Source organism: Rhincodon typus, chromosome 22, assembly GCF_021869965.1.
Source record: "Rhincodon typus isolate 14 chromosome 22, sRhiTyp1.1, whole genome shotgun sequence".
In the NCBI taxonomy this organism is placed as follows: domain Eukaryota; kingdom Metazoa; phylum Chordata; class Chondrichthyes; order Orectolobiformes; family Rhincodontidae; genus Rhincodon; species Rhincodon typus.
In genome coordinates, this window is record NC_063353.1 from 38,058,359 (window position 1) to 38,077,150 (window position 18,792).

Consider the following 18,792-nt stretch of genomic DNA (forward strand, 5'->3'; position numbering starts at 1 on the left):
AGCAGTCTTATGTTGTGCTGTAACATCAGTAGGAGCTGGATTAAGGCGAAGTTTACATCAATTTGTGCGAGACTGAAGGTGCAAAGAAGGAACTTTTATCCTGTCAATTTGTCAATGTGGGAACACATTGGGTTCTGAAGGACATGGGGTTATGTCCCATTTCAGATTCGTGAGAATACTATCTAGGTTGATGCCCCATTGTAGATGGAAGTTGCACTGTTGGAGGTACCATCTTTTGGGTAAGGTATTGGATTAAAGTCTGTCTTCCCACTTGGGTGAACATGCAAAATCCCGTGGTTCTAGTCAAATAAAAGCAAGGCAGTTCTTAAAGTATCCTGGGCAATGTCTGTCCCTCATCTGACTTCAAAAATAGATAATCTGGTAATTTATCTCATTGCTGTTTATGAGAGCTTGCTGTACATAAATTGGTGCCACATTTCCTACATTCTGTAAATGTCTGTACTTTTGAACAACTACGTTCCATGTAAAATGTTTTGTGATATCCAAAAGCTATGAAAGATGATGTGTAAATAAGCAGCCGTCTTCCTTTCTTTCCAATCCCTGAGAAAAGCTCTGCGCGCTAACCTGACATCCCAACCAGTCACTCTGCTGATGTCCTGAAACAATTAAATCTGCAGCAACTGAATCCTTGCTGACAACTATTACCCTGGGATGAGACATATTAGACTTTTGAGTTTCTTAATTGTGTTTAGTGGAAAGGAGCATTGAATATTTATTGCAATAGATCATTGGCCTCTACATTCAACAATGAGAACTGGCTATTATCTTGGCAGACAGAAAAACAAACGCTGCATTGCACTAAAAATCAATCACACTACATAATGCAACTAAAAGGCCTGGGCTCATAGAACCAAATCATTGGAACATCCTGACATCATATATTAGCCACTATGTACTTCAGTGGGTGCCAAATATAGCTAACAGTCTCAGTTTTATTGGTAAAGGGGTTTAGTGGTCATTGCACAATGGAACATGCTCATGTCAAAATGATGGAAGGGTGAATTGTGGGAAGGACAGTAGTATAAAAAACTTGTCACTCAGCTTGTGGATTGTGAGAGGCATTGTTGAATATATTTCAAATGGACTGACAAACAGAATGTTGTGCCATTCTCACCCTTTTCCTATCTTTCCTGTGCCCAGTGGGTGAGGCAGCAAAAGGTGGCATGATACTCCCTCATTGAGGGTATCGCAATAGATGGTGAACCGTGTCAGCTCATTTTTATCTCTTGTCAGAGAGTCACAACCCAAGCAATGATCCTCCATTTGTTATCAGATTCTGGCAGACGGTAGGCTCAGAGCCATTTATTATGACTATGTTTTGAAGGGACTACACACCCAAACTACTTCATTATCTCTGAAGTGTTTTGGGACATCCTGAAAAAAAGAAAGGTGCTATTTAAATGGAAGTCTGTCCAGCCCTAATTGTTCTGATAACTCAGTGACTGGTTTTTGAATTACTTTGGAGAACATTAACAACAACCATATAGTCCTTTTTTGGACTCCATTGACCTGGTGGGTTTTTTCAAAAGGCATTTTTTTTTCTTGCACCTGCCTACAAGTGACTAGATCGAGTGGATTCTCGCTAGTCTTGATGGGATTTTAAATCTCAAATTCTGCATCGTTATAGTAGCATGATAACCACTGTGCAACCACACAGTGGTCCTTGAGCCTTGGTCCTTATTGGCCACAGCATAATGCATGGCTCAGGGAGAACGTGGGAGCGAATTTCTCTCAGGGCTGTTCTTGGTCCCTGTTGTAACATCAGCAGGATGTCCAGTTTCCATACCTGAATAGAACTTATCCCAAAGATGGGAGGAAGGGAGCACAAGAAACTCAAAGGAACTCTGTTCCCTTGAGATAATGAGACCATGGGAAAGCTAAAAATAGAGATAAATAACCACTGGAAGTGTGTATAACCCAAAGAAATGCAATGTCCATATGAGTTAATTGACCAATCAAAATGATCAGAGAGGGACCAATTAATGAAGATTTATATTTGTATTGGTAAGAAGGGCACATTTCTAATCGTTAATATTCACAGAAAGATGACAGGTGTATCATCACTTACCATCAATATTTAAAATGACATGCATTAACATTCATAAATTTGCAACATTGATTAGGTTGATCAAATTGCCTGTAACTAAGAAGGTTCTTATTTTAGTCCCACTCCAGGACAAGGCTGATGGTGTAAATACTGCATAGTTGTAACCGTTGTGTATGGTACAGTGTGTTAAGCATGCTCTGTCCCATTCGTTTAGGTCGATGTTAAAGATTGCATGGATCTAATCCAAGAATATTGTCCTGTTATCTGGTCAGCATTTCCTCCCTCATTTATCACTGCCAAAGCCAGGTTAACTGGCCGTTTTTCATCTTTGTATGTGATCCTGAGAAGTGCAGATCAGTTGCTATATGACAATACAATGGACAACAATTTGCATTAATATAGCACTTTTAAAGCGGTGAACCATCCTCAGGTGCATCACAGGATTGCTACCAACAGAATTTTGCCACATTGTGTGACATTACGACAAGTGACCAAAAAGTTGGACAAAGTGGCAGATTTTAGGGAATAGTGAAATAGAGGGGCCTAGGGCTCAGGAAGCTGAAAGTTATGGATCTAGAATTGAAGAAGCACAGAGATCTCCATGTCGAAAGGCTGGAGGAGGTTGGAGACACAAAGTGGGATTTAAAAACAAGGATGAGAATTTCAAAAATAAATTCTGAAGGTTGTGACAATGCTCAGTATTAACTAGAATATTAATTAAGATGCCTTTCTAATTGCTAATGTTTGAAACAACATCGCTGCCATGGTTACGCAGGATTGGATCACTGCTGTGGTCACTGCATTGAAGAGGCACCAATTACCCATCTGTAAAGTAAAACACATTGAGAATAGACTGATGGAGATCATGACCTAATGTCACCCTTGTTGCAAATTTTACACACACTGCAGAACCTTCTCTTGTTTGCTCAGGGCGATTTCTGCTGCTGAGATTCCCTCCGATTGTGTGAATGGATCCTGTGCTTTACCAATAAGTCATGGATCCTACAGCCAGGATTTACCATCTCCTCACAATATTTTAACACAAAGCATTTCATGGCGTTCCACTAAGCTGCAGAAGATATGCCAAGCTAAAAGAGAAGGATGTATGAAGTGTGACACATACATTAAGCCTCTTTGTTGCTTTCAGAGGCTAAAAGGCAAGATAGAGTATGGTGAACTGACAGGCTGCAGTGAGGTTTCTACAACAAAAACATGGACTTCTATAATGCCTTTGACAGTGTTGCAAGGCATTTCGCAGGTACTTAATCAAAATGAGATTTGATATCCGACCAGATATTAAGACAGGATAGATGTAAACTTTCAGAAGTGCATTAAAGGAGAAATGAGATAGTAGGAACTGCCGATGCTGGAGTCTGAGATAACAAGGTGTGGAGCTAGATGAACACAGCAGGCCAGGCAGCATTACAGCCTCTGATGCTGCCTGGCCTGCTGTGTTCATCCAGTTTCACACCTTGTTATCTATCAAAGGAGAAATGAGTTGTTAAGGGAGAGAATTCCAGAGCTTAGCATCTTGGCAGTTCAAGGCATAAGCAGCGATAGAAATCAAAACACATGCAGGAGATAGCTTTAAGTGGAGGCTATTCAACTCCATTCAATTAGATTGTGACTTTAGGGCACTTGTGGTAGTGTCTCTACCTTTGAGCCAGGAGGCCTAGATTCAAGTGCCACCATCTCCAGTGGTGCGTAATAACATCCCTGTATAGGTTGATTAGAAAATACTTTCTTAGAGTACGGCTTTAGATTTTATGTGGCACAGTGGTAGTGTCCCTACTTCTGGGCCAGGAGGCCTGGATTCGAGTTCCACCTGCTCCAGAGGTATGTATTAATATCTCTGTCTAGGCTGATTAGACAATATCTTGGATTGTGGATAAATATAAATAACCCACCTTAGCTACTTGCCCATTGCCACTCTCATCTAACAAAAGTCCATCTTGATCTTGAAAATATCAATTGTACCTCAGCGCCAATTACCCTTTAGTACTGAGAATTGCAGATGAGCAGATTATTTATGTGAGAAAGTTCCTCCTGAACTTTCCACCTCCAGCCTCATAAATCTCCAAGACCTCTTGTACTCCGAACCTGGCGATGTGGACATTGTTGATTCTAGTAGCTCCACTATTGTTTGGTGTACCTTCAGCTGCTTAGTCCTTAGGCTCTGAATCTCCTCTTTCAACCTCACCAGCTCTCTATCTCTCTCTGGCTTTCTTTTCTCCTTTAAGACATTCATTGAAACTTACCTCTTTATCTGAAACTTACTTCTTTATCTAAATCTTTGGACACATTGCCCAGTTTTACTTTAATTGTAGCTTTTATGAAATTTAACAGCAGCTTGTACCTACTGAGCAGCGTTAACACTGGAGAAGGTTCCGCACAGCTTTGCAATGCTGTAAGGATCTGTGAAGAGAGGCAGTAGGTGTTCTGAGCAAGTCATTTCAATATTCCTTGTTGCATTTAATTTCCTCTGGTTAAGACTGTTGGAAAGTCTGGAGCTATTGCAATTAAGATAGATATCAATTCCTGCCTCTCTAAGGATTGTAGTGGGTACCCCCTTAAGGGTAGTGGGAAAGTGCAGAATTAAAAAGCAATGGATGCTATCTCAATTAACACTTTTAAATCTAAGATTGATGGCTTTATTTCCTGACTGAGCGTGTTGAAGTATTAGAGCCAAGGGTGGAGGAAGTTGGAGTATTGATCAGACCATATCTCACTGAAAGATAAAACAGATTTGACAGGCTGAATGGTCTACTGCTGTTCTTCTGTAAATATACAAGGAAGCATCTCAGCATTAATGCACTCAGAGGGTTACAGACTAAAATACTAATTACTCATTTAGGTAGAGATTGCAGGGATGGAGCTGGCCAAGACACTTAGCAAGAGCATCTGTTTATTGCTGGGAGGGTTGTTTACTGTGTTAGATTGAAATGAATACAGATAAAGAGGCAGAACTGTGACAATGTGTATCAACAGCTGGGGGAGATGTGCCCCGATAACCAACCTTTTGCGAGCCATTGCAGGAAATTTCAACACAAAGCTCTGTTAATCAAAAAAAAAGACTATGGGCTTTTGCAAAAGGGAATTATTGGTCATAATCCCCTCAGCTGATATTTTATTGGTTTGGTTTAATGAAACATTGCTTTGTCACATCGATCCAGAATCAACCCTTGGAATGAACCTCCCAGCCATTGTCACTGGACAAGTACACTTCTGTGACTTATTTAAACAGAACAAAATGTGCACATTTTAAAAAATAAAAACAGTATGAGGCATGTGAGAATTTGGGACAATCTCACAGCCCAGCTTGTTACAACAGATGCTATTCACCATCTGAGGGAAATGCAAGTGAAGAAAACAAATAAATTTGGGATTGTGCGAGAGGCACTGAACTGCACACAAACAGCTACAGGGACAGGCACACAAGAAAGATACAGCTACAAAGACTAGCACAGACAGACAGCTACAGAGACAGGCACACAAAACCAACAGCTACAGAGACAGCTGTACAGACAGAGACAGGCACATAGGCAACGATAGCTCCAGGTACAGGCGCACACAGAAACAATTACTGACGAGGTGCAGAGGCAGCTACAGAGACAGATGCACAGACAGATGCAGTTACAGAGATGTGTGCATGAGACAGAGAGAGAGAGACAGCTGCATCTAGATTAAGCAGCCACTATGGACACAGCTTTACAGATAGAGATCCAGGCGTACATATATACGCAGACACATTCTGTCTCTCTCTCTCTCTCTCTCACTCACTCACTCTCACACACGCACACGCGCACACACACAAACATACAGTCCCTTGTACTCTCTCACATTCGGTGTCACATGTAGATGAACTTACACTCTGCTGAAATAGGGCTGATGTAGAGAAATGAGGGAAACTGAACAAGAGGAAGGAGGGTGAAGATGCAAATAATGAGAGAAGAGGGTCAATTGGAGGGGACAGGAAAATATAAAACAGTACAAGGAGAAACTAGTGATAGACAGAAAACAGTGAGAATGCAAAGATCAAGAGGAACACAAAGCAAATATCACAGCAACTACTGATGGAGCAAAGAACCCATTTAGAGCAAAAAGCAAAACAGAAGTAGCAAATACTGTCAGAAGATAATTCCAACAATAGAGAGGGAGAAATTCAAAATCTGTGTCTAAAATCTGAGCTGAGTAATCTTCCTGAGTGCAGCTGAAGTACAGACACCAGGTTGATTTTTATCCTCTTGACTGTGTGGGTAGCAACAGGAAGCATATCTTCAGCTGCAGATCCTTTTCCTGATTGTGGAGCTAATAATTATTTAACATGCATGTTCAGATTTTTAAATTAAACTGAAATATTCATTTGCATCATCTGTATGCAACAAACAGTTTGTCTTTTTGCAAAGTGTGTGATGATTAGTAAAGCATAGCTTGTGTACAGGGGCACGGATTACAGTGCACACACATTGGCAATTAAACTAATGCCATCGGATCATGCAACATTTAAGGCTCAATTGAAAATTGAGATTTTCACCTTTCTGGTGAGATTTCTAGATGGATGTTCCTGTTTCAGGGTGTAGATATGGGCTTGTATTGTCAAACCCTAACCCCTAATCTGTGGAATCCCTTCCCAAATCTTGCCTCTTTTTAGACAATTCTTAAGAAACTTGATTTCTTCACAAAGCTCTTGGTCTCTTGTCCTAATATCCCTATCTGTAACTCATTTTGGCTGATGTAGCTCCTAACGAACCTTATGACACGGCACTAAGTTAGAGATGATATCTAAATGCAAGCTACTTGATAACTTTAATGGGGTGCAGTGTTTTACTGTTGGGTTTATGTTTTGCATCCTGTGGCTTTGGTTTTTGCATTAAGGATGGCTGTTATCTCAGCTGAGTAGATCTCAAATGAGTCCTTATTGTGAGTTCCATCTTTATCAAATGATGCTTTTCCTTCATACATGATTGAGTTCAGCAACTTCTGAGCTTCACTGCTCCCAGCAACAGCATTTCCTGGTAAACCTTTGGGTTGTGATCATTCTAGTAACTGTGCCAAGGGGCTTGTATTTGGGATTGTTACTTGTGCACGGGTTGTTGACGCTCAGAGGGAAACTCAGCTGCAAAGGCTGACTCTCTCATGTTTGTCACTTGTTCTCCCTGGCTCTAAATGACAAGAAAGCAGTGTGATTGTGGATCAAGGTGTTGCATCTAATCGCACTAAATAACACCTGACTGGAAGTGGTTGGCAAAATCTGCTTGCCTCTAGTCCACAGTCACCGTCTGTGCACACACATACAGCCATGCACACATGCACGTGCGCGCGCATACACATACACATACACACACACTCTCTCTCTCTCTCTCACACACACACACACACACACACACACACAGTGGCTATCACCTTTGGCCAATGCAGTACATGTACATGGAATAACAATAAGCTTGTCCTTAGGACTAGGAGGATGGTTTATAAGGTTTCTGTTCTCAGCACCTCACCATCTAACTGTGAAAGATTAACACCTCACAGCTATCGAGAAAAGAAGCTCAACATTTTCCATCTTCACTGTCTCTGGCACAATGTGTGTATATCCTGTGCAGTGAGGTAACCTGAGCCAGACAACCAGTGGAATGGCCAAAATTCTGCTTCAAAAGTGTTTACAAGCATGGCATGGAGACCCTGGACCTTAAGTATCTTGATAGTCACTGTAATCGATATAAGGAAAATGGCAACACTTATCTAAAACTAGCTCCTCATCTGAAGTGGACTTGAAAGCTGTTTCTTCTGTCATCTTTTGAAGATGGAAGGATGTTTACGATGTTGCTTAACTATGATGATTCTTGAGCGGTGGTGGGGAAGTTTTTTAGCATTCTATTTGAATAATTTCTGCTGGTGAGCTGGTCGAGAAATGGAGCCTATGTTGACCAGCTGGACAATCTCAATTGAGGAAAAGATGCGTAAATCGACCACGGCTACCACTATTAACTTTGGGTCAGTAAATTGTGAGTTTGAGCCTGAAGCTGGAAGCTGGAAGCTGGAGGCTGGATGCTGGGATCCAGGCTAAAACTCTGGTCAAGTATGAAGCGAGTATTGTTCTGAAGCAACCAACATCATTCAGATGAAACATAAAAACAAGGCTCCCTCTGCCCCCTCAGGTCAACATCAAAAAATCTCATGGCACCATTTCAGAGAGGGGATGAGGTGTTATCCCTGGCTTCTGCTTCAAGGTATATCCCTCTGTCAACCTCATGAAAAACCCTGATCTGGTTGTTAATGGGATCTTGTTGTGCACAAATCAGCTGCTGGCTTTCCCAGTGTTGTACCGGTGACTACACTTCTTATTCATTCATAGAATGTGGGCATTGCTAGCTAGTTCATTGCTTATTACCCATTCTTATTGCCCAGATGGCAGTTACATTGCTGTGGGTCTGGAGTCGCATGTAGGTCAGACTAGGTAAGGATGGCAGATTTTCTTCCTGAAGGGGAATTAATGAACCAGATGGGATTTTGTAACAATTAACAGTGGTTACACAGTCACCATGAGACTTGCTTTGTATTCTAGGCATTTTTTTAAAAATTGAGTTCAAGTTTCACCATATGCCATGGTGGGATTTGAACGCATGCCCTCAGAACATTAGCAAAAATAGAGATTGCTGGAAAAGCTCAGCAAGTCTGGCAGCATCTGTGAAGAGAAATCAGAGTTAACATTTTGGGTCCAGTGACCCTTCCTATTCATGCACCCATCCAGATGCCTTTTAAATGGTGTAATTGTACTCACCTCCACGACTTCCTCTGGCAGCTCGGTCCACACGTGTACCACCCTCTGCATGAAGAAGTTACTGTTCAGGTCCTTTTTAAATCTTTCTTCTCTCATGCTAAACCTATGCCCTCCACCCTGGGAAAAAGACCTTGGCTATTCACCCTATCCATGTGCCTGATGATTTTATAAACCTCTACAAGGTCACCTATCAGCCTCCTACACTCCAGGGAAACAAGCCCCAGCCTAACTCAAACTCTCCGGTCCCAGCAACGTCCTTGTAAATCTTTTCTGCATCCTGTCAGGTTTAACAGCATCCTTCCTATATATTCTTGTGATGCGGTGGTGGTGTCCCTCCCTCTGAGCCAAGGGATCCAGATTCAAGTTCCATCTGCTCCAGAAATGTATAATAACATCTTTCAGTAGGTTCATTAGAAGACATCTATAATCTATTCAAGGTTCTTTAGTTAGACATGAGTAGGTTAAGTTCTGACAAAATACTGATAGCTGAGAAGCTGATAACTAACTGGAAGTTTGTCACAAAGGGTTAATTCATTTGGGGATGGGGGGAATGGCTGAGTCAAAGGGAGTGAAGTCAAGAACAGACTGAATCCTTTAGAATGAATTAAATCAACATCACTAGGCATAATGTTCAATGATTTCTTACAGATTTCAACAGAAACCCATGAACGTCAAAGAGGAAAGAAGAATAGCTTAAAATGGAAATCAACTGTGAGACATTCGATTTATGCTTTGATCTCAGTAACAAAAATCAGATCTGCCTTACAAGGATTTAAACTTTGTTCTATGAATAAGCAATATGATTAAGGTTCTGTGAAAGGAGGGGTTGCAGTGAAAGAGCTGAGAGTGTCTCACTTACACATTCTGTGATGTGCCTAGTGTGCTAATTAACTCAAAGGCAGTCATGAATACTGATTAATAAACACTGAATGCCTCCTGCAGTATATAAAAGACCTGTGGATTTCTTGGGGAGGTCAGAACTGTTTTGACCCATCGTTTTCTGAATTGTTGCCCAGTCCCCGTGCTTCTGCATGTGTCCTCCATGCGTGTAGCCCTCCTTCTAATTCAGAGCATGCTTCACACTGTTCGATTGCCCTGTGACACTGGCAAACAAACATTTTGTGCTGAGCCCCTGAACACAGTCTGTAGTGTTTTTTGAAGGATTCAAAAGGAGCTCACAGGACGATGCTCCTTGGCCGAAGTACTTCCGTATTCTCAAAAAAACAAACTCCAGAGCATTGAAGCCAATAATTGAGGTACCGAAAACCAAGCCCTACATTTTAAAAGCCTTCAACTTGGAAAAGGAGAAAGCAGAAGGCTCCATGGAATGTGGGAGAGGGAGAAATATTCAATGCAATCAGATTTCAATACCAAGAATAAAGCTGACTGGAAGAGCATGCGTGATAGCCTAGTTGACATTTTGGGGGAAGAAGAAAGGCTGGAAGTTTTGCAAGAGAGCAGTTAGGGTCGAGAAGTGCTTCAGTTCTCGAATGAAACTATCTCCTAATTACATTTAAAAATGAGCTTCAGTACTGGTGTTGTGCTCTGCTGATCCATCAGTGACCTTGCAACTAGAATTTCCAATCCTAGAAAGGCATGGAATTTGGCTACACAGAAGGAGGCCGTTCAGTCTATTGTGACAGTACAGGCTTCTTGAGCGGTGGTCTAATTAATCGCACTCCCTTCTGCTTAGGGAGGTAATGCCACAAGGGTGGCACAGTGGCTCAGTGGTTAGCACTGCTGCTTCACATCACCAGGGACCTGGGTTCGATTCCACCCTCAGGTGATTGTCTGTGTGGAGTTTGCACATTCTCCCTGTGTCTGTGTGGGTTTCCAGTGGGTGCTTCAGTTTCCATCCACAGTCCAAAGATGTACAGGTTAGGTGGATTGGCCATGCTAAATTGCCCATAGTGTCCAGGGATGTGCAGGCTTGGTGGGTTAGCCACGGGAATGCAGGGTTGTGGGGAGCTGGGTCTGAGTGGAATGATGTTTGGACTGTTGGTGCAGACTTGAGGAGCCAAATGGCCCTTTTCTGCACTGTAGGGATTCTCTTCCTCTAAAAACCCCCTTTTGTATGTAGTTTTGAACTTTTTGCATCCTTTCAGGCAATGAATTCTAGATTGCAACATGTTGCATGGAGGAAAAGTTTCTCCTCACCTTTCTTATTCTTTTAGCAAATGGGTCCAGAAGGAAATATATTAATGATACACATTGAATGCCCTTGTGACACTTTGTTCAATAAGCTCTGCATTAACTTCCACTTTCAGTTCAGTCCCTTCAAAACTGCTGAGTGACAATCCTACTCTGTATAATTGATTATAAGGGATATGGGGAAATGCAGCTATAAGGTTGCAGATCAGCCTTGACTTGATTGAATGGCAGAACAGGCTTGAAGCGCAAACTCTGTTCCTTCCTGTAAGAAGTTTATATGATGAAATCTTCCATGCATCAGACCATCTCCTGAGTCACAGGACAATTTGGTACAAAGCTTGATTCTTAGATATAAGTGCAATTTCGACTACTGTTGTTGGTGTGCCTGAGGTAGAAAGAAAGAAGCAATGGGAATAAATGACTGTTTCTGGGATCAGTTTTCCTTGCTGGACATCAAGTTTGTATCAATATAAAGTGAGAACTGGATTAGAATCTTTACTGATCCTCTTCCTGAACAAGTTTCCAGTGGCTGACGACCAATCACATGGGGTCATTTGGGATTAACTATCAAATCTGCTGAAATGATCTCCCAGCATAAGTCAGCAGGCAGTAACATTATTTTAAAAGAAAAGCCTTCTATCTAGATTGCACAGTAGATACGGAAGATCCCACAGCCGCTACTTTGAAGAAAATACAGGAAGTTATCCCTTGTGTCCTGGGCAATGTTTATCCCTTAAGCGACACCAGTAATAATAGATTATTTGGCCATTATCACATTAATGTTTACTGAAGCTAATAATGCACAAATTAGCTGCCACATTTCTCACATTAGAATGGTGACTGTGTTTCAAAACTGACTAAGTTATTTTGGGACAACCTGAAGTCCTGAAAGATGCTTCAGAAATACAACAAAAGCAAATGACTAAGATGCTGGAGACCTGAAATAAAAACAAAGTGCTGGAGAAACTCAGGAAGTCTGGCAGCATATGTGGAGAGAGAAGCAGAATTAACGTTTCGAGTCCAATCTGAACCTTCTTTGGAACTCAAGTGCAAATGCATTCTTTATTTTGCAATGAATTGAATTTTTTTTTGGTTGCAGACTATTTTAAACAAAGCATTTCCTCATCTGAATCCTGAACACACGGGATAAAAAGGTTCTTTTGAACAAGATAAAATATTTCAAGTCCATCTCTTGCATTTAATTGAATCTGGCTGCACAGTGATGGTTAAATAAGTATGACATGCAGTAATCGAAAATTTCAGTAACTCCTCATCTGATGAACAGGCGTAATAACCAGCATCGACAAGGAATAAGGTGCACGCTTTACATCACTTGTCAACAGAATCAGATTTGCTTTCCCCTGTGTATGGGAGATCAATTTGAGAGGTTTGAAATGAATTAAAAGATTTGATCATTTCTCTCCAGTTACCCTATTTCCTCTGTTGGGAGAGTCTGGAGGAAGGTTCCATAATCTTAAAGTCAGAGCCAAATTCATGGGTATTGTCAGGAAGTATTTCATCTGAAATATCAAAAATCAAGAACTCTCTCGAAAAGCTGTTGGAGCTCGGGAATCAAGTGGAAATTTTGATACTGAGATGATGGATTTTGGTATGAAAGATCACAGAGCCAGGGTGGATAGATGGAGTTAAGATACGGTTCAACCATGGAATGGTGGAACGTGCTTGAAGGGCTAACTGCTTATACCTGTTCGTATGTGTTATCTTGTAGCTTTGCTTTGTCATGTCTCGATCGGATGGAAAATGGGCCCAGTGCAAGAAACAGATCGGTGCCTTTTTCATCATCTCATAATTCTCATTCTTGCTTAGCTCCTACTTGTGCTATTCTATTGACACCTCGCCAATGGAAAACGGCTCTAACCTTATTCAATATAGTGAATTCAGAAAAAAAAATGCACTGATCATTCCTTTGTGTCCTGTTTCTTTTTCCTTATGTTGCTAAAGATCAGTATTCCTTGACAATCTCTTTAGAACTACAGGTAGTTCTCCTGTAATGTGGTAGTTGAGTTCTTGCATGATCTCGCACCATAGAAAATCATGCTATAGAAAACCACCATAGAAAATCGCGTTATAGCGAAATCGCTGCTGAAAATTGCTATACCTGTACAGTAGAAAGTTCACATTATCCAAACAGCGTTACAGCCAATTTGCCTTAATGAAACACGCATTATAGCAGAACCAACTGTAAAAATGGAATGCTAAGTGGTGCCAGAGCCAGGAGTGGCACGGAGGCTCAGTGGTTAGCACTGCTGCCTCACAGCACTCGGGATCCAGGTTTGATTCCAGCCTCAGGTGACTGTCTGTGTGGAGTTTGCAGATTCTCCCCGTGTCTGTGGGGGTTTCCTCCGGGTGCTCCAGTTTCCCCCCACAGTCCAAAGATGTCCAGGTTAGGTGGATTGGCCACGCTAAATTGCCCATAGTGTTCAGGGATGTGTACATCAGGTGGGTTTGGGGAATGGGTCTGGGTGGGATGCTCTGAGGGTCGGTGTGGACCTGTTGGGCTGAAGGGCCTGTTTCCACACTGTAGGAATTCTGAAAAAAAAGCCATCAATGTTGTGGAAGTGAATAGATAAGCTAAAGAATTTTGTCAGGAGTCATTTTGATGCTTGGTTTGCAACAAGTTGCATATATACAGGTATCTCACAACTACAATATTTTCTGATAATAGCATGTTTTTGAGAGATTTTCATATTAGGCAATTTTTTCAAATAATGCTGCCAGCCACAACCTCAATTTTTGTTGTAGCACATTTGGTATGTTTTGCCTGATCAATGTTGTTTAAATCTATTTCTCATTTTCCAGTATGCATTTTTCATATAAATTTTCTCTCAAATGCATACTATGTTATTCAAGCATTTATGATTTATCCAATACTGTATAGGGCAATATATTATGTGTAACATACTGTATATATGATGGTACGCCATGCCAATATATGAAAATGTTTCCAAAACAGTTGCCCACAATAGTTGTCAAACTGTATTTCACAGATTAGGTAGAATTCTGTATTACCTAACACGGTAAGAAATGCACAAATATTTAGTTTGCTTCTCAGTTCACTATTGAGTCAGAGAGTAAAGAGTCTTCTACAGCCCAGCAATTAATATTCAATCTCCTCCTACTTTAAATGCCAGTTTCACTAACAAGGTTTTCCCCATTTTGTAGGTGAGTTGAGATAACAATGTTCTGAGCATTGTTATTTATTCATGTGTTCTGCGTTTAATTAATATATAAAATTGTTTTTAATTCAGAAATTACAGGAGCATAATGCATGGTTATTACAGTTCTTGTTTGGGAAAATTATTAGGCTATAAGACACAGGAACAGAAGTGGGCCATTCGGCCCATCAGGTCAGCTGTAGCAGTCAATGAGATCATGGCTGATCTGATAATCCCCATCTGTACTTTTCTGCCTTTTCGCCATAACCATCCTCACTGATGAAAACTCTGTCTGTATAAGCCTTGAACCTGTATATTCAAGACAACCTTCTGCAGTATGGAATTCTACAGATTCACTACCTCCTGAGAGAAGGAATTCCTCCACATCTCTGTCTTAAACGGATGACGGCTTACTCTGAGATTATACCCTCTGGTCCTAGGCTGTTTCACAAGGGGAAACAATCAGCATTCATGCTGCCAAGCTCCATAAGAAACTTACATGTTTCAATAAGGTCTCCTCCATTCTTCTAAATTCCAGTGAGGACAGGCACAGCCTAAAATAATTCCGTAGAGGCTGGTATCCTGTCACCCTTTATTTACATGTGGAGAGTCCGTGACACTGATGCAGCTCCCTCGCAGCCAGCTCTCAGACTGAAAAGGATGTCTGGCACTCCTGTAATTACCCTTATATAAGTCCAGCACAGCTGTTTTTGACCCAGGTTTCTGACTCTCAAACTCAGTGCTAAATTCTAGTATGTTATGGTCAGTGTTTCTTAGGAGATCTTTCATTTAGATCATTTATTTAACCTGCCTCATTACACATTACCAGATCAAAAGTACCTGATTCCACAGTGTTGTTGTAGGAAATTGTGTCAAATACTCCGCATGTATGGATTCTCCAGGCTACCACTGCAGTTTGATTTTCAAACTACAAGAAATCTAAAGTCACCCATGCAAATGTATTGCCTTTTCTACATGTTTTCATTGTCTCCTGATGTATTCTGTCTCCTATAGTATAACCAGTATTAGGGAACCTATAGATTACTCCCACCAATGTTGTTATTTCTTACCTCCACCCTGACGGATTCTATATCTTCCAATCCAAGATCAATTCTTGCTATCATGCTTATTTGACATGAACTAATAGAGCTACCCCACCACCCTTTCCTTCCTGTCTGTCCTTTTGACTGTTAACATACCTGTACATATTTAATTTCCAGCTTTAATTTCCTTGTAATCATCCCCATAATAGCTATAAATTCATACTCATTAACCTGTATTTTTGCCATTATTTCATTTATTCTGTTTCAAGTTTCACATCCCTTTAAGTAATGAGCCATTAATTTTACATTGTTATTATTTCTCCCTCTTTTGACCCTATTTGCTGCTATTTTTTATGCTTGTACACTTTATCCCTTCTTGCCTCTTTCCCGTTAACAGCCGGCCTGCAATGCCATCAGATTGTTTTGCTTTGTAAGCCGACATATCCTCTCTCTGAAACTTCCCTGCCTTAGCTTATTTTAAAACACTCTCTATAGCCTTAGTCATTCAGTTCAGCTGGCCACTGATCCCAATGTGGTTCAAGTCCAAGCTCCTTTCTACTCCAGTATCCCTGGAACTAAAGCCATTCTCGCCACATCAAACCTTGAGCCACAAATTTAATTCCTTGACTTTATTTACCTGATGCCAGTTTGCCTATGACTCAGTTACTAATCCCAAATTTCAAATTCTTCAGCAGATCCTCCTTCCTAGTCATATCAATGTTGTTAACACCAATGTGGATGGCAATTACTACATCCATCCCCTCCCTCTTCAAGTTCCTCTCCAGTGCTGAGGAAAGGTCCCTGACCCTCAACAACTTTAGGAACTTTGGTTCACAGATTCAGAGAAGGGTATCTATCCCAAGATTTATACTGTTCCCATCTGCTATCACATTCCTATTTTCCCCCTCACTGGAATGGCTCCCAGTACCATGATCAATTTGCTTATCCTTTCTGTAGATCCTGCTCTCATCCATATGACTTTCAAGAACCTCCTAACTATTGGACAGTTGCAAGAGCTGAGGCTCCTTGAATGATACCTCTAGGAACCCATACCTGCCTCACCTGCAGTCATATCCTTCTGTCCTTGATCTCACACCAAGTTAGAATTGCCCAATCTATGAGGTGTGACCACTTCCTGGAGCAAATTGTCCAGTTAACTTTCCTCTTCCCTGCTGTGGTACATTTCAGACTCCAACTCCTCAATTCAGACCCAAAGTTCCTTGATCTGCAAACAGTTCCTATAGACATGTTCACGTTGGATAACCATGGTGTCCATGAGCTTCCAGATGCTGCTGCAGCGACATATCACCTCTTCTGCTGTCACCATTGCATTCCAATAAATTAATCAATTACTCTAGTATTGTTGGTCTTTACACTTGAAGAATCATCCAATCTTTACACCTTATTGTGATGAATAATTTTACACCAGTATAAATCTGAGATTTAATTAACTAATTTTGAGAAGGGAGAAAAACAGACTAGAAAGTTGAACACAAACTAAAGACCGTACTTTTAGTTTAAAGAGTAAAATGCTCAGCAATCCTACTCACCAATCTGCTGTTTTCCCTGCATTCATTTTGTATTGTGATTTTTGACATCACACTGCCACTGGTCTCACTATGGGTAGGATTCTGGCATCACACCTTTTATCGTTTCCAACTCACCTATATTATCTTCCACTTACCTCTTTTTAAAAATATACTAATTTAAGGAATAGAAGAAACCTTAACCAGTTACCAGATATTCGCCAATTAACCAACTTCTTCTCCTGTAGCAGGACAAGAATCAGTTCTTTGAGGCTGAAACAACCAAGAAAACACACTTCTTCTTCCTCCCCTGAACTCCCTGAAGCAGTCTTGTAAGTTACAATCGTGAGCTAAATTGGCTGTTTGTAAATGCTCCAAACAGAAAAGGCTTTTGCTTCACTAAGGAGCCAGTATCAGTTGGTTCTTAATTAAGCTGCTCTTTCACTGGAACTCTTGAAAAAAAAACCCTGCTTAAGGCTGACAACTACAAAATTTAAACTGTAGATTTTAGTTTAGTGGCATTAAAGTCTGCAAATTAAATTAGGTTTGGACAAAGTAAGATGAAAATTTAGGCTCTCTTATCCAATAATGCATGTACAAAGTCCTATTTTAGTTTAGTACATCTTCATTGAATGCAACATTTTTCAGAATCAGACAGGTACATAAGCTTTTAATTTTACACAAGGTTGGGAGCATTGTAAGAAAAATTTGAGTCTCAGTCACATAAGCAAATGGCTAATAGCTTGTTCAAAGAGGATAGGTTTTAGGTCATGTCTTAAACAAAGAAAGAGGGGTGAACATCAGAGACCTGCAGGCGGATAGTATTCAAGAAACCCAGAGACCTTGAACTGTTGTATAAGGTAATGGTTCTGAAAGAGTTAATATTGGAAACTACAGCAAGCGCTACCTAATCTGATGATGTGATAGAATCTTGGATGGGGACAAAAGGAGTGCAAACTTGAGATTCTGCTGGAGTCAGTTGTGTCATCACTGATTTCTGATAGTCATAATGTTTAACCTGCCAATTTAAGCTGTACCTGTTGCTATCATGCAAGAAACTCCATCTTGTTAAGACAAGTGCCTCTTCTTGTTCAGGCTCGTCACTGGCACATTCTCTACCACCATTAACCAAATCAGCACTTACATCCAGTCTAACTAAGTAGATTGGAGTGTCTTATAGCATAGTAGTAGTGTCCCTCTCTCTGGGCCAGAAGACACGGTCCAAACCCTGAGGTATGTCATAATACGTTCCGAACAGTTTGCTTAAAAATAATTAGAAATGAGGATTGGTGGTGGTGCTCCCCAAACATCAGCTGGTAACAGTTGATTTTACAGTGCTAACAATAAAGAGACACTGCTTATAAGCTTTTCCTTAGAGCTTCTGTTTGTTTGCTCTGCAGGGTCACCTGAGGATAGGGCCCCAATCGTACACAGGAGGGGAGAAACTGAGGATCCGTACCCCTTTTGTTTTGCATGGTGCTGGGAAGAGAACTGATCTAATGAAATACAAAATAGAGTAGCTGGGGCTCGATATCACTGAACAATGGGGCAGTAAATGGGCCATTAGGCTGGCTTCCCGGAGGCTGTTCCTTTGAAAAGCAACTTGAGAACATTTCCAAGGAGCGTAGAACAGCTGCACATTGTATTATTTCTTGCGTTGGATTCTTCGAGTGAGAGCTGCTTGTATGAGCCCGTCTGTGGGTCTCGGTGCTGACTCAGCTTCTGAATTCAGGATTCTGAGACACATCATTGCCTCGTTCCCTCGTGGCTTTGTCCTGCTGACCAATAAAGGATGTAAACATGCTTTTCCAGTTGTAAGAGAGTTTCTTTTTTGCATGGAGGTTTATATTTGGGTGAATTAATTGAACACAGACTGCTAATCCTGTGGAGGCAAATGTGGGGTTTCTGAAACCTGAATTCTGAAGGTTTTTAAGTTTGTGTTTAAATTATTACCTCTCCCAGGAGAGTACACATGTGGGAGGTGCCGTGGGCTAGAGGGAAGACATGTCTCGTTACAATGCTTTAGCCACCATGAGTATGCAGCAGGTTT

General features: G+C 41.0%; 1 protein-coding gene across 6 annotated transcripts in view; it reads left to right on the forward strand.

Moving 5' to 3' along the window:
* LOC109911687 (plexin-A4-like) overlaps positions 1 to 18,282 on the forward strand; it is a 258,283-nt gene extending 240,001 nt beyond the window's left edge. For all 6 annotated transcript variants that reach the window (XM_048610374.1, XM_048610372.1, XM_048610376.1 and 3 more), the window contains exon 4: positions 18,143 to 18,282. In XM_048610374.1, coding sequence (XP_048466331.1) covers positions 18,143 to 18,262 — 120 coding nt within the window. In that variant the 3' untranslated portion in view covers positions 18,263 to 18,282. The remainder of the gene's footprint in view (positions 1 to 18,142) is intronic.
* The last annotated feature ends 510 nt before the right edge of the window (positions 18,283 to 18,792 follow it).